The sequence below is a fragment of the Pan paniscus genome, chromosome 5 (genome assembly GCF_029289425.2).
Source record: "Pan paniscus chromosome 5, NHGRI_mPanPan1-v2.0_pri, whole genome shotgun sequence".
Lineage (NCBI taxonomy): Eukaryota > Metazoa > Chordata > Mammalia > Primates > Hominidae > Pan > Pan paniscus.
The window spans coordinates 78,819,042-78,832,464 of record NC_073254.2 but is presented as its reverse complement, the minus strand read 5'-3'; the positions used below and the strand labels follow the sequence as shown (position 1 = coordinate 78,832,464).

Here is a 13,423-nt window from a genome sequence, read left to right as displayed (position 1 = left end):
GGTTTTTATAGTTTTGGGTTTTACATTTAAGTCTTTAATCCATCTTGTGCTGCTTTTTGTATATGGTGTAAGAAGGGGACCAGCTTCAATCTTCTGCATATGGCTAGCCAGTAATCCCAATAAGATGATGTGATTTCTTTGTGTCTTCTCAAAGCAAGAGTCTTTTCTTGATCTGATTTTGGAATAAAAGGTGAATTAAGGAAGTGAATATTACCCAAGCAAAATTCTACTTCTCATGCATATTTATGTTCAAATTTGGGAGAAAGGAAACGGTAACATTTTCAACATTCCAAGCACCATTTGCAAGCACCGTACATTTTGCTCATATTTTAGGATATATATAATATATTATGATTACATTAGTTTGTCAGGGTTGCCATAGCAAAGTACCACAAACTGGGTGGCTTAAACCACAGAAATGTCTTACAGTTCTTACAGCTCTGGAAACTAGAAACTAAAGAACTGTAGGGTTCTTTCCATATGATGACTTGAGAAAGATAATGCCTCTTAACTCATTTTTGGTAAGGTGTTGGCAATATTTGATGTTCCTTAGCCCATAGATGCATCACCCTGATCTCTGCCTTTTTGTTCACATGGCAATATTCCTGTGTGCCAGTCGGTCTGTATCCAAGCTTCTTTATAAAAGTCCTAAAAAGACTATTGTCCTTATAAAAGTCCTTATAAATGTCCAAAACGTCTTATTGGATTATAGTTTTGCCTTATTCCAGTATTGACCTCATCTTAATAAATTACATCTGCAATGACCCTATTTTTAAATAAAGTCACATTCTGAGGTACTAGGGGTTAGAACTTCAATATATGAATTTGGAGGGAACACAATTCAACCCCTAACAACAATTAGTTAACATGGCTTTATTTTCTTTTTTAGTTATTATTTGGTAATGTTTACACTAAAATGCAAACACATCAGCTCAAAAAAAATTTCAAAGTAATCAATCAGCAAGTTTTTCTGAGTGTCTATTTTTCTGCTAAATATTATTAGATATTGTTAGAGCTAAAAAAGAGATGTAAAAAAGGACCATTTTCTAAAACAGTCTCTCTCCCCACCTAGTAGAAATGATGAAACTAGCCAACAATAGCAACCTCTTTTACACAGAAAAACACATTAAAACACATCCAATTACAGAACCAAACATCCTACATCTTTTCCACATAATCTGACAACAACCTATAATATTTTTTGTTGTTACTTTTTCTACAGGCATATTTTGAATCAATGTTCCTTGGCCATATTCCTGCAAATGTTCAAATTCATAAGAAAGCAGGTCCTGTTTATGGGTTCAGGGGCTGCATTCTAGACCTTCAAGTAAACAACAAAGAATTCTTCATCATCGATGAAGCACGACATGGAAAGAATATTGAGAACTGCCACGTCCCTTGGTGTGCTCATGATCTGTGCCGCAACAATGGCACCTGCATCAGGTCAGTATTAGTCTCCTGATTCCCAACCTATGTTACATGACTCCAAATTCTTAAAACAACAAAAGCCATCAGTATTGTCCTCTGAGAGATGAAAATGACAAGTCCAGAATTCTCAAGTTTTTCTATGCATCACCTAAATGATGCACACATGTGGTAAATTCTTGTTTGTCCAAAGAAATGTATATATTGTAGCTCAAGAGACAAGAGAGTCTCAGACTCTGAGAGTAACTAGGTAACTAGACCTGGTTTTGGCAATTTCAAATGAATCCACGTTTTTATCTAGGTGTTCCAGCTTCTTGTAAATATGAATGAGAGGCTATTATTCATTGGTGATGGTTTTGATATATTTATTAATTTTTTTATATTTATTAATTTTTATATTTGTTTTTTACTCATCTGCCAAAAAAGAATCTGCTTAGATTGCTAAGATTAGAGGTAAAAACAAAATTACCTATATCTGTTTTCTCTTTTTATTTGCAATCCTATATCCTTTTTCCTTCTTGAAGCAGATTTATCATGCTTATAAACTTAAGAAGATTTTAATTAAAATTACTTTCTGCTCCACTTAAATGTCTTAACTGAATCAACCCTGAGGGAGTCTCATTTGAACAGTGTAAAACATATTCCCAATTTTCTTCAGTCATCTGAGAATTCTTTATTTTGGGGCTACAAATAATGACAGAATGGAAGCTGAAACAGATACAACTTACAATAATTCAAGTCAAGGAAAAATTGACCAAATTGCACAGGAAATATTTTAATTAATTAACCTCAGTATTTTCATGGGGCAAGCTATCAAGCAGTCAATAATTACTCCATAAAAATAAACATCTCTATACACAGTGTAGAAAAGAGAGAAATTTTATCAAAAAAGCAGGATTTAAAAATGGTAGACAGAAACAAGCTCTGATAGTGATCACTAGAATAGAAAATAAAAAAAAGAGAGAGAAAGAACCAAATCGCAAAGACAAGAAACAGAGGACTGGACAGATATGATAAAGTCAACGTGATATATTTACCAATCGCAGAATGACAGTAATGAATTTGAAAAAAATAAAAAAGGCATGGTTAGTGGAAAAGTCAGAGAGAGTTTCTTAGAGTGTCTGGAAATTTGGCTTCTGATTCACTGTGTAAGTATCTGACTTACACAGTGAATTTATACACATTTATACATTGGTACAATAACAGCAACATAGACCTATTCAACATAAGTACAATGGATACAGATTTAAAGAACTAAATGAGAGTAAATCTGGGGGCTAAGAGTGAACGTATCTCCTTGACTATCATCACTTTCCTCAAGGCTTTACTCAATAAGTATTTTGCTTTATAATGGACCCACTAATACCAATTGTTTTTCAAAATCTAATAATGCAAAAATAATTTAGCAAGGCAACTTTCAGACCCTGCAGAAGAACGTGCAATTCTGTCGAATTAAGTGAAATAGAAACGGGAAAAAACCTTCTCTACTGACAATGTTAATGTCTGAAATATTTGTGTTATTCAACCTAAGTAAATATTTTCCATGAGGCTTTATTACTGATGAAATTACAGAAGTGACAAGAATTGTGTTTTCTTCCTCCCTATATGTGGTGAACATACCCTACTATGGCCCTTGCAATCCCCCTCCTGTTATTGTTCATGCCTTTGTATGATCCTCCCTCCCTGACTGTGGGTGAGACCTGTGACTTGCTTTTAACCAACAGACTATCCGATAAACTAAGGCGATGAGACGTCACTTCCAGGATTAGACTACATAAAGTGTAAGCTGTATATTACAAAGAGATTATCTTCTTACAACTGCAAAGAATTGAATTTTACCAACAACCACATGAGCTTGAAAATGGGCCCTTTCCCCAGTCAAGCCTTGAGATGAGACCCCCAACCTATCCCATACCTTTACCGCAATGTGAGATTCTTATGCAGAAAATCCAGTGAATCCATGCCCAAACTTGGCTCATGGAAACTGTGAGTTAACTGTTAGTGTGTTCTTTTAAGGTGCTAAGTTGGTGTTAATATTGTTATTCAGGAATAGAAAACTAACACACTCTCATTTCCTGGAAAAGTGTCTAACATTACCAACTCAGAGAAATAGGTAAGGATAAGGTTTATTTTAGGACATTAACTTTCTGATATTTAGTAAGCCAAGTATGTGTTAAATAAAGTAAACCTCTTATCTGCATGAATTAAAGAACATCACATTAATTCCAATCTCAGTTATTTAATATGTATTTGAAAATAACAATAAAGATAATCTTCCTAACAGGATGTATATATAAGCAGTCCTAGATTTGTTTATACTTTATATATTGATTCTCTTAGACTTATTCCAACAAACATTGTCTGAGAGCCAACTGAGAGCCAAGGTATTTGTAAATCAAAGATGTATATTCAAGACACACAAAGAGTTTTTATTCTAGCGTGGAAGCTCTATCAGCTCTTCAGGACTTAAGGTAAATTTTCCCACAAAAAAATGTATCAGTCAGTCTTCATCACGTACATTATCTCACCTTCCATCCTCATTTCTAAATCTCTCAACCTCTCAACCACAACTCCAGAGAAATCTACTGGAAGGTCAACTGATTTGGCATGCACTGTTTAAAGGCTTCCAGATCTTTATGTCCCTTTATACTGCTAGCCACATGGAGATGTACCAGTTGTGTATCATTAAGTATAACACTTCTTCACATCTTATGAACAACATGCTTTCTATTTTGATTGCCGGTGCTCAGCTCCTGTAAACTACTACTTACACTGTTGCATACAGGACATGCTGCTCCATGGCAGCTATGACTTATATTCCTGCAATCCCTTTGTGTACTCCAACATGCAATACACTGGAGTTGGCCAGTTCCAGAACAATTTTTTTTTAATTCTTGAAAGGATCCTAAGAAGAGATGCCTGTAGTATATCAGAAGTTTAATACAAGAAAACAGAGCTATAGGACCATGGAGGAGATTATCAGAATAAGAATGCTGTCTTTTGGTCTTCCCACCAATACCCAACCCTACAGCTAACACTCCAGCAGTTTGTGCAGTAATCCAAAAAGGAGAACCAGAAAATGTACTGAAGGAGAACATAGACTCCCAATGAGACCATAAGCAGTTTCAGCTCATTAAGAAGAACACGGGTCAAAGAGGTAGGACACAGAGGGCCATCACCATAACCAACTCTCTCCCTCAACAGATGCATATTCACACTTGGCATACACGGAGCAGTGTAGAGTCTTCCAACAAAGAAATTTAGAGAAACCCTGTGCTACTGAGTGAGCCTCATTCTGTTTCTGACAAAATGGATCTGAACTGACTTCATGATTTTGGTAACCCACTTCCTAGCTATGTTGTTAGCCGAAGCCAAAGGTTCTCTTTCTTTCTGCTGCCATATCATAAAGTGGATTTCTCCAAAATCTTCTACTCTCTTCCAGTCCTTCTCATCCTTTGGCTCTGTTTTTTTCCCTCAGTCCATGCCATCTGACCTGATCTCACTCCTGAGCCCATCTAGGCAGAGTTCTAAACTTCCCTTCTCTTTCCTCCTATTTTCTCAAAAGAGGAAATTGGATGCAAGACAGCTTTCAAAATAGCAGATCAATTTCAATAAGATGTGTTAATATTCAGCCTTTCTGGATTCAGGCAGGATGGACAAGATGGCCTGATGAAATTCCTTATAGGCTTACAAGTTATATTACTTTATTTTCAAAGTAATAGACTGTTTATGTTCAGAATAAAAGAGTGATTATTACAGAGACAGGAAGAAAGCCCTTTTACCTCTCTGCTTGCTTCCCTCAAAATACACAGATACTGATGATTTAATACTGTAGAATGTATGCATAAAGTTTTACTTTGAAATGCACATAACAATTTCTCATCACAGTTTAATTGTTCTAGGCCAGGACTCTAATTGAAAGGTTGGGGAATGCTTCCTAATGGAGTATATGAGAACCTTAAGAAAGAGAGATTTTTCAACACACACACACACACTCTTGAGCATTCTAATCTGTACCTCCTGAAAATGCATGCCTATTTTCCCCAATAAGTGAAGAATAATAGTGTTATAGTATGAGATAACCCCTAAAGAAATTGGCTCTCTACACAAGAGTGGGGTAGTGAATGAACAGAGTTTCAGTGCCATAGAGTTAGACCTTAGGGTTCACAAAATGAAATACTGTTACAATGGATATTTGTAAGCAAAATCATCACTAATTTTTGTACCTTGGTTGATCTAATTTACTGCTGTAAAGTGCTGTTCCTACACTGTCTATGAATGTAATCTGCTTACAAGAAGACAAATTTCATGTTGAAAAGTATTAAGGAAAGTAACACTTCAGCAACTTTACTGAGCAAATGTTATTCTGCTTTGAGTACCATCACACGTTTCTGGACAGTGTCCAATCTTTTTCCATTTTGTTATAAATCTGTAGTAGAATTTTCAAACCCCTGTGGTTGTTCATTTCAGAGAAGTCCAAATTGCATGTAGTGAAATTCAGTTTAGAAAGTGATACAGAAGGCTTATTCTGAGTATCCAAATCTCTACGGACTTAAAACAAGCTGTTTCCAAAAGGGCATAGGAAGGTTAGTAAATTAAACAGATAATATTTACATCACTTTCCCCTTTCTGAGCCATATGTTTTTAAATAAGTTAAACAGTAATTAAAAGGAGCATCAGGTTTGGGAATATACCCTATACAACCATGACACTAGAAACTTACATCACTGACATTACAGTAAATAATTATTGAGACACTAATTTCAAATTTATTCTTAATTTTACCAGGAGCTAAGCACATATAAATGTATTTTATCATGCAGTGAAAGTCAATAATTTCCACATCTCAATGAATCCGCTTTCTATGCTTCTAGCTGTTCTCATAGCTTTTATTCATCATTAACCAGTGCTATCCTCCATGTTCCAAGGCAGAGGCTAGCAAACATTTTCTGTAATGGGCCAGATAGCAAATATCAGCCTTTGTATTGCAATAACTTAACTCTCCTATTGTAGCAGGAATGCAGCCACAGATGTGTAAATGTAAACAAAGGGATATGACTGTGTTGTGTTCCAATAAAACTTTATTTACCAAAATAGGTGGCTGGCAGGATTTGGCAAAAGGGCTATCATTTGCAGACCACTGCACTAGGGCAACAAATGGGTAAATTAGTGTTATTCAACTAATTGAGCTAGACTAAGGAAATCAACCCCAATTCATATTAATAATTTTTCCATATTAAGCAAGCTTCAAACAGGGTATTTGTTTAGCATTCAGAAATTATCATTATTCTCAGTACCCCATGTGAACAGAGGTGAGTTTCTTTCCTTTATTCTTTACTTTCAATCCATCTTTCCCTATTATCTCATTTTATAGACTTTTTTAAACATTTGTAGAAAGAAGGCAGTTTTTTTGTGATTACTGAGGTTTTCAGTTTCCAACTCATTTAGCACTTCAAAATGAGGTAGGAGGCATAAATTGAATTTGAAATTGCAATAGTAAGAACTGTTACACAGCATAAAGACAGGATATCAGGTCTTAGCTTTTCCATTTGTTCTGTAATAAGTTGCAACCCCTCACAAAATTTTTGCTTGTCTTCATTGTCATTTCACAATGTCATGTCGTTAGGAATCACCTGCTGAGATCTTTTAGTTTTTACTCGCTATCTAACCCAGATTACCCCAAATCTAGCTCAGCAGTCTACCCTATTCTTCTAAATACCACAGGAAAAAAGAGCCTATTTCAGATCAATTTCTTACCACACATTTAGACTAATGACATTTTCAAATATTTAACCCTTCTTCTTAACTGCTACACTTTCTGTCTGTAGTCTACATTCTTGAAATTGTACACAGGATTTAAGTGTCCCTTGCGCTAGAAGACTATTTTATATTTAGTTAGATTATTCTCAATGTAAAAGTTTACCAGTGAACCTCCAAACATCTCCCACTGTGGGCAGCCCTTTTGCTAGAGAAACAGGTCGGGGGGAAAGCTAACCAGGTTTTCGGTAAGAACTTAGAAGCATAAATGATTTCATAGTTTTTCCTATCTTTCTCATTATGTTAATTAATTGAGTATTTAAGGTATTTTCTACATAATTCATTCACTGAACTCAGTCTCTAGGGTGTGAGTATCAAAAGAATGTTTTCTTCTGTCATTGATGGTGTACATACTCTGTTGGTCTCCACTTTATTTTCCCTTACTGGAATATCCTGCAGGTTCCAGAGCCTTCTATGTATGTTCACATATTAAATCATCTGGTTCAGACTACACCAATTAAAAACTTCTGTCTCATATCCAATTTAGTGGTCATCAGCCCTATGCCAGGTTGGACAAACCTCAAGTTCAAGAATTTAGAGTGGGGAAGGAATGTAATGCATTCTTGATTTCTTTCTATCCCTCTTCTTTTTCTAGTTTCTCCAGGTTTGGGTCTGGCTTGGGACAGGAGGGATTTGACTGAAAAATATCGAAAGGTTTTCTTATAAGCTGGTGCCATTATGGTTCTGTATTGATTTTGTACTCCCTGACACACAAACTCAGTCCTGGATCTCTTGTCAGATACATGCAGGAGTCCTCACAAAGCCTTGCTCCAAGGGCCACTCCATGGTTGCCTGAGGGGGAAAATATTCTCTGGTTTGTTTCTTTCCACCCAGTCCTTCACAGCTCCTTACCTGCTGACATCCCCTCACCCAGTAGCAGAGCTGGCTTACCTCGAAGCTAATGAAGCTTAAGAGGCCCTCAACCTTGTACATGTCTTTCTGGGATTGGGAGTTGCTAGGAATTGCAATAATTTCTCACAATTTCCTTTGGGAAGGGAAAACAAGTTGCGATCAGGAAGCATCTCCATGTGAGCTCTAGTGTTTGATAGCACAATAGGGTAAATATATTAGTTATTGATAAATTATTAGTTATCAGTAATTTATTGCATGTTTCAAAACAGCTAAAAGATAAGATTTGGAATGTTCTTGACACAAAGAAATTATAAATGTTTGAAGTGATGGCTATTCCAATTATGCTAATTTGATAATCACACATTGTATGCCTGTATCAAAATATCACATGTACGCCATAAATATGTAAAATTTTTATTATACATAATTTGTATTATATATAGATTACTGCATATGTACAGTAATATATAATAATATTTAGCCCTTTACACAATTATTGTGTATCCATTTTTAAAACTATAGTACAATAGGAGGCTAACTTGAGTAATAATAAAACTCTGGTCTCCTGAAAAAAAACAAAAACTGTAGTACAATTAAAAAGAGAGTTCAGAGAAAGAGACCTGAATCTCCAAATATTAATGTAATTTGCTGTTATTTATTTTCCTATTCTAAATAAATAATCACTTTTATGTATAATTTTTCATTTGAATCTGTAAAATTTTTTTGGTTATAAAAGATCACAAAATTATATGAGCTTCAGGCCCCACAAAATCTAAACTCCCCTCTACAATTCTCTAAGACAGGATTCTGGCAAGATAATTCAAACCCAGTGTCAAAGTTTAATTTACAAAAAGTTATAAACATGATTTTTATACAATTGTATAAACCACATACCAAAGATTCATTTAGCTCCTATACAAAGCAACCAGCATGAAGGTAAAGTTGGTTCAAAAAGAATTCAAGAGACTGAGCTTTTATAGGCACTGAAAGGATGCTAAAATAAAATTGCAAGGTTTAGAGACAAAACTAGTTAATATTCCATAGGGCAATAAAATGTAATTTTGTGATGTTTTCTACCAGTCTGTATTCATTTGCGCCTCCATCAAACCACAGCCTACAAGTGAGCATGTAACTTCACAGAGTCCTGGTCTAATTAACAGTATTAATAGTGCTAATGCACTTCATAACAATGTTTCAGTCAACAACAGACCAAACAGACGATGGTGGTCTCACAGGATTGTAATGGAGTTGAAAAGTTCCTGTTTTCTGGTGATGTTGTGGCTATTGTAACATCATAGCACAATTACTTTTGTTTTTGTAAATTTAGTAGAGACTAAGTGCATGGTATTTATAAAGTCTACGGTAATATACAGTAGTATTTTAGCCCTTTACATTTGGTCACCACTCACTCACTGATTCACCCAGGGGAACCTTCAGTCCTGTAAGCTCCTTTCATAAGTGCCCTATATAGGTGTACCATTTTTCTTGTCTTTTATACTGTATTTTTACACATCTTTTATATGTTTAGATACACAAATACCACTGTGTTACAATTGCCTACAGTATTCAGAACATGCTTTGGTACTACATGCTGTACAGATCTGTATTATAGCTTAGGAGCAATAGACCATACTGTATAGCCTAGGTGGATAGCAAGCTATGCCATCTGGGTTTGTATAAGTACATTCTATGATGCTTGCACAATGATGAAATCACCTAATGAGGCATTTCTCAGAAGTGTTATTGAGTGACATATAACTGTAAATAGTGAGCCAAATAAAAGTTCACCTTTTAGAGAATTACATAATCCTTAAGCAAGCCCATTAGACAATGCTCTGGTATGATATTAAAAGAACACACAACTCTCCTTTTGTATTATTACTAAGTTTTGAATCTTTTCTGAACACGAGACACTTTTTGCATTACCAGAAGATAGGAGTTCCAGCTGCTTCACTGTAACCCTCTGCTGTCCTTAATGTTTAACAAGAAAAGGTTGTGATAAACAAAAAAGTACTTATGCAAATACACACATGCTATTAGAAAAGAAGAAAAGGAGAAACAGGCCTGTTTTAGGTCACTGTTACTTAAACAAAAAGTAACGCATCACAACAAAATATTGTGGTAATTGTTTTCTGTTTTTCTTTTTTTCTAGAACATCCATGTTTAGAAATTATTTTGATCTAAATCTGTCTGATTAAAATAGGATATGTGTCCTTCATATCATCAATCTGCCCCTTCTTTTATACTATGAGTGCTGTAGAGCCTCTTTTGTGTTAAGCAGTGTAATGATCATGGGATTCATAAAGACAAATAAGACATGGAAACCTTTTCCACATGCTATTTTGTGTATGATAATCTCAAGTTTGTAAAACATTAAGGCATGCAGAACAAATTGTGTTTTTCCATTTATACACATAAAGTGCAAGCTTAGGTTAAAACAGCCTAGGTTTCACAATTTCTATTGTTTATCTTTTTTTTTGTCTCATTTCTTTCCCCCATTCTACAAGTGCCAGGTCTTGTGAAAATGGATTGATGTGAGGTCATTTATTCTTTTTTGGAGAGTGTGACTGAAGCTGTAGGGTTTTTAGTTGCTTATAAAAGTGGATCACATATTTGAAGAGCGTAACTCTTACCAATGTAAGTGTCACCAGCTCTATGGTAAAGTACAAATGCAGTTTAAATTGATTTTCTAACCACTTTTATTACTGCCATCCTTGAGTGTAGCAACAAGTGCTGGGCATTTGTTTTCACAGGGCAGAAATCATTTATTGATAGATCTTTGGCAAATAAGTGTTGTATTAAAGTCATGATTACAAATACAATTGTATTTTAATAAGAACAAATAAGATTAAGTGTGAAGAAATTGTGTTCCTTATACCAAATTTGAAAAGCCTCAAAGAGTTAAAATTTCAAGGTTTGACCAATGGAAAAGACCACTATCAAATTCCACTCATATTTTTATATCATATTTATGCAGCAAGGTCAAACAAGTAGGGGGAAAAAAATCTCATCTTTAATTTTCTCTACCCTTAGGTAATAATACACGGAGAACTCATTTACCCTGATTGATCTTCCTGGGCATAAGAGACTTCTCTGGCTTAAATCCCATCTGAAAACTATCTTTTCTCTCCTTTCTTAACAGAATGCTAATAGTATCTCTCCCTCACTCTCTTCTTCAAAGAACAAGCACTCTAAATATGACCTGCTAATATGTTTTTTTGACTGTTTTGCTTTCCTTCAAAAACTATTTATTAATGGTTTTTTTTAGTAGGAAAAGATGTGTTAAAGCCTGTTTATTTTGTAAATAGAAGCATTTATTTTTGACCACTTACAGATTGAATTTATGCACCAAAAAAATGCGTAAAAATGGTAAATTGTGTTAACCACTATGATTTTTACATATAATTAAACATGCCACTGTTAAAATTGTGTGAGAAGCTTGACAAACAAAATGAAAACAGAGCAAAGTTAAACGTGGAACAAAATGTGAGATATTCAGAATCCTTTGGCTTTGGGTTTACAATATTCTTAAAAAACAAGTTTAAGTGATTAATTTAGAAAGAAAACAAACCAATCCTTTTGGTTGAGTAGTAAACAAAGTTCACAAGCCTTACATTTTTTTCCTGGCCCATTTGCTGGTAGATATTGTACCTTAAGAAAACTGCTTAACCTTTTATTCTAGAAAAATAAAGTAAAAATTGTTCCCACCTGCCTACTTAAACCTTGAGTGATTTGAAGCCAAAACTTAACACTTGGTAAAGACTTGAGAGTATATAAACTACATGAGAAAACACTGGAAAATAAATTTGGGTATTGGTTACTGACAGTAAAATGCAGTCATGGCTTTAAGCAAGTACTGTCCAGATACTACCACCACTAACTGCCATTGACCTAATAATTACCAAGTGTTGTCTGTGCTGGGATATGCATAGTTGCATTGTTCTCATACGAATTTATCTTAAAATGACGTTACTACTTAAAATATCTTTATAATATAGTTTTAAGTTTTTGTTTCAAAAATGATAAAATGGAGTATAAATGAATTAAGATATTGGTTCAAATCGGCACTAATTATAAAGACAGGATAAATTCTAATTTTTTAGACTTTAATTCAATGCTCTCTCTCCTAGGATCTGAAATGTAAATCAAGCATTTGTTTCATCACAAATAATAAAGTTTAGTTCTCTTCTTGTAAATTTGTTTAAGTTCCTTGTAGATTCTGGGCAAAAAGAAGACATTTATGCGGCCAACAAACATATGAAAAAAAACTCATCATAACAGGTCATTGGAGAAATGCAAATCAAAACCACAATGGGATACCATCTCATGCCAGTTAGAATGCCGATCATTAAAAAGTCAGGAAACAACAGGTACTGGAGAGGATGTGGAGAAATAGGAATGCTTTTACACTGTTGGTGGGAGTGTAAATTACTTCAATCATTGTGGAAGACAGTGTGGCGATTCCTCAAGAATCTAGAATGAGAAATACCATTTGACCCAGCAATCGTATTACTGGGTATATACCCAAAGGATTATAAATAGTAGCATGATTATAAATCATGCTACTATAAAGACACATGCACATGTATGTTTATTGCAGCACTATTCACAATAGGAAAGACTTGGAACCAACCCAAATGCCCATCAATGATAGACTGGATAAAGAAAATGTGGCTCATATACACCATGGAATACTGTGTACCCATAAAAAAGGATGAGTTCATGTCCTTTGCAGGGACATGGATGAAGCTGGAAACCATCATTCTCTAAACTAACACGGAACAGAAAACCAAAGACCACATGTTCTCACTCGTAAGTGGGAGTTAAACAATGAGAACACATGAACACAGGGAGAGGAACAGCACACACCGGGGCCTGTCAGGGGGTTGGGGGCTAAGGGAGGGATAGCATTAAGAGAAATACCTGATGTAGATGACGGGTTGATGGGTGCAGCAAACCACCATGGCACTACCTATGTAACAAACCTGCACGTTCTGCACATGTATCCAGGAACTTAAAGTATAATAATAAAAAAAAGATTAGTTCTCTAAACTGAATGATTTAGTAACTATTTTTAGCAGTGGGACTTACACATAAGGACTAGGCTACATATAAAAATTATAGCTTCATCATTTTAGATTACTCTAACAGTCAAGAGGTCTGTGCTTTGCCCTTCCTCTTAAGTATGCCACTAACCATTTCTGAACCTCACTTTCATCATTTGTGTAGAGGGGGAATTAAACTAAACTGGAATTTTCAAAGCTATTTTTCAAGTATAGTAATAAGCATTCCTTGGGGAAAAAGAGGCAGGTAAGGAGAAAATTCTCTA

The 13,423-nt window shown here is 35.0% G+C and overlaps 1 protein-coding gene across 1 annotated transcript in view; it reads left to right on the top strand.

The window, feature by feature from the left end:
* LOC100974207 (eyes shut homolog) overlaps positions 1 to 13,423 on the top strand; it is a 1,877,183-nt gene that overhangs the window by 1,624,707 nt on the left and 239,053 nt on the right. The window contains exon 34 of the mRNA XM_063605324.1: positions 1,223 to 1,443. Coding sequence (XP_063461394.1) covers positions 1,223 to 1,443 — 221 coding nt within the window. The remainder of the gene's footprint in view (positions 1 to 1,222; positions 1,444 to 13,423) is intronic.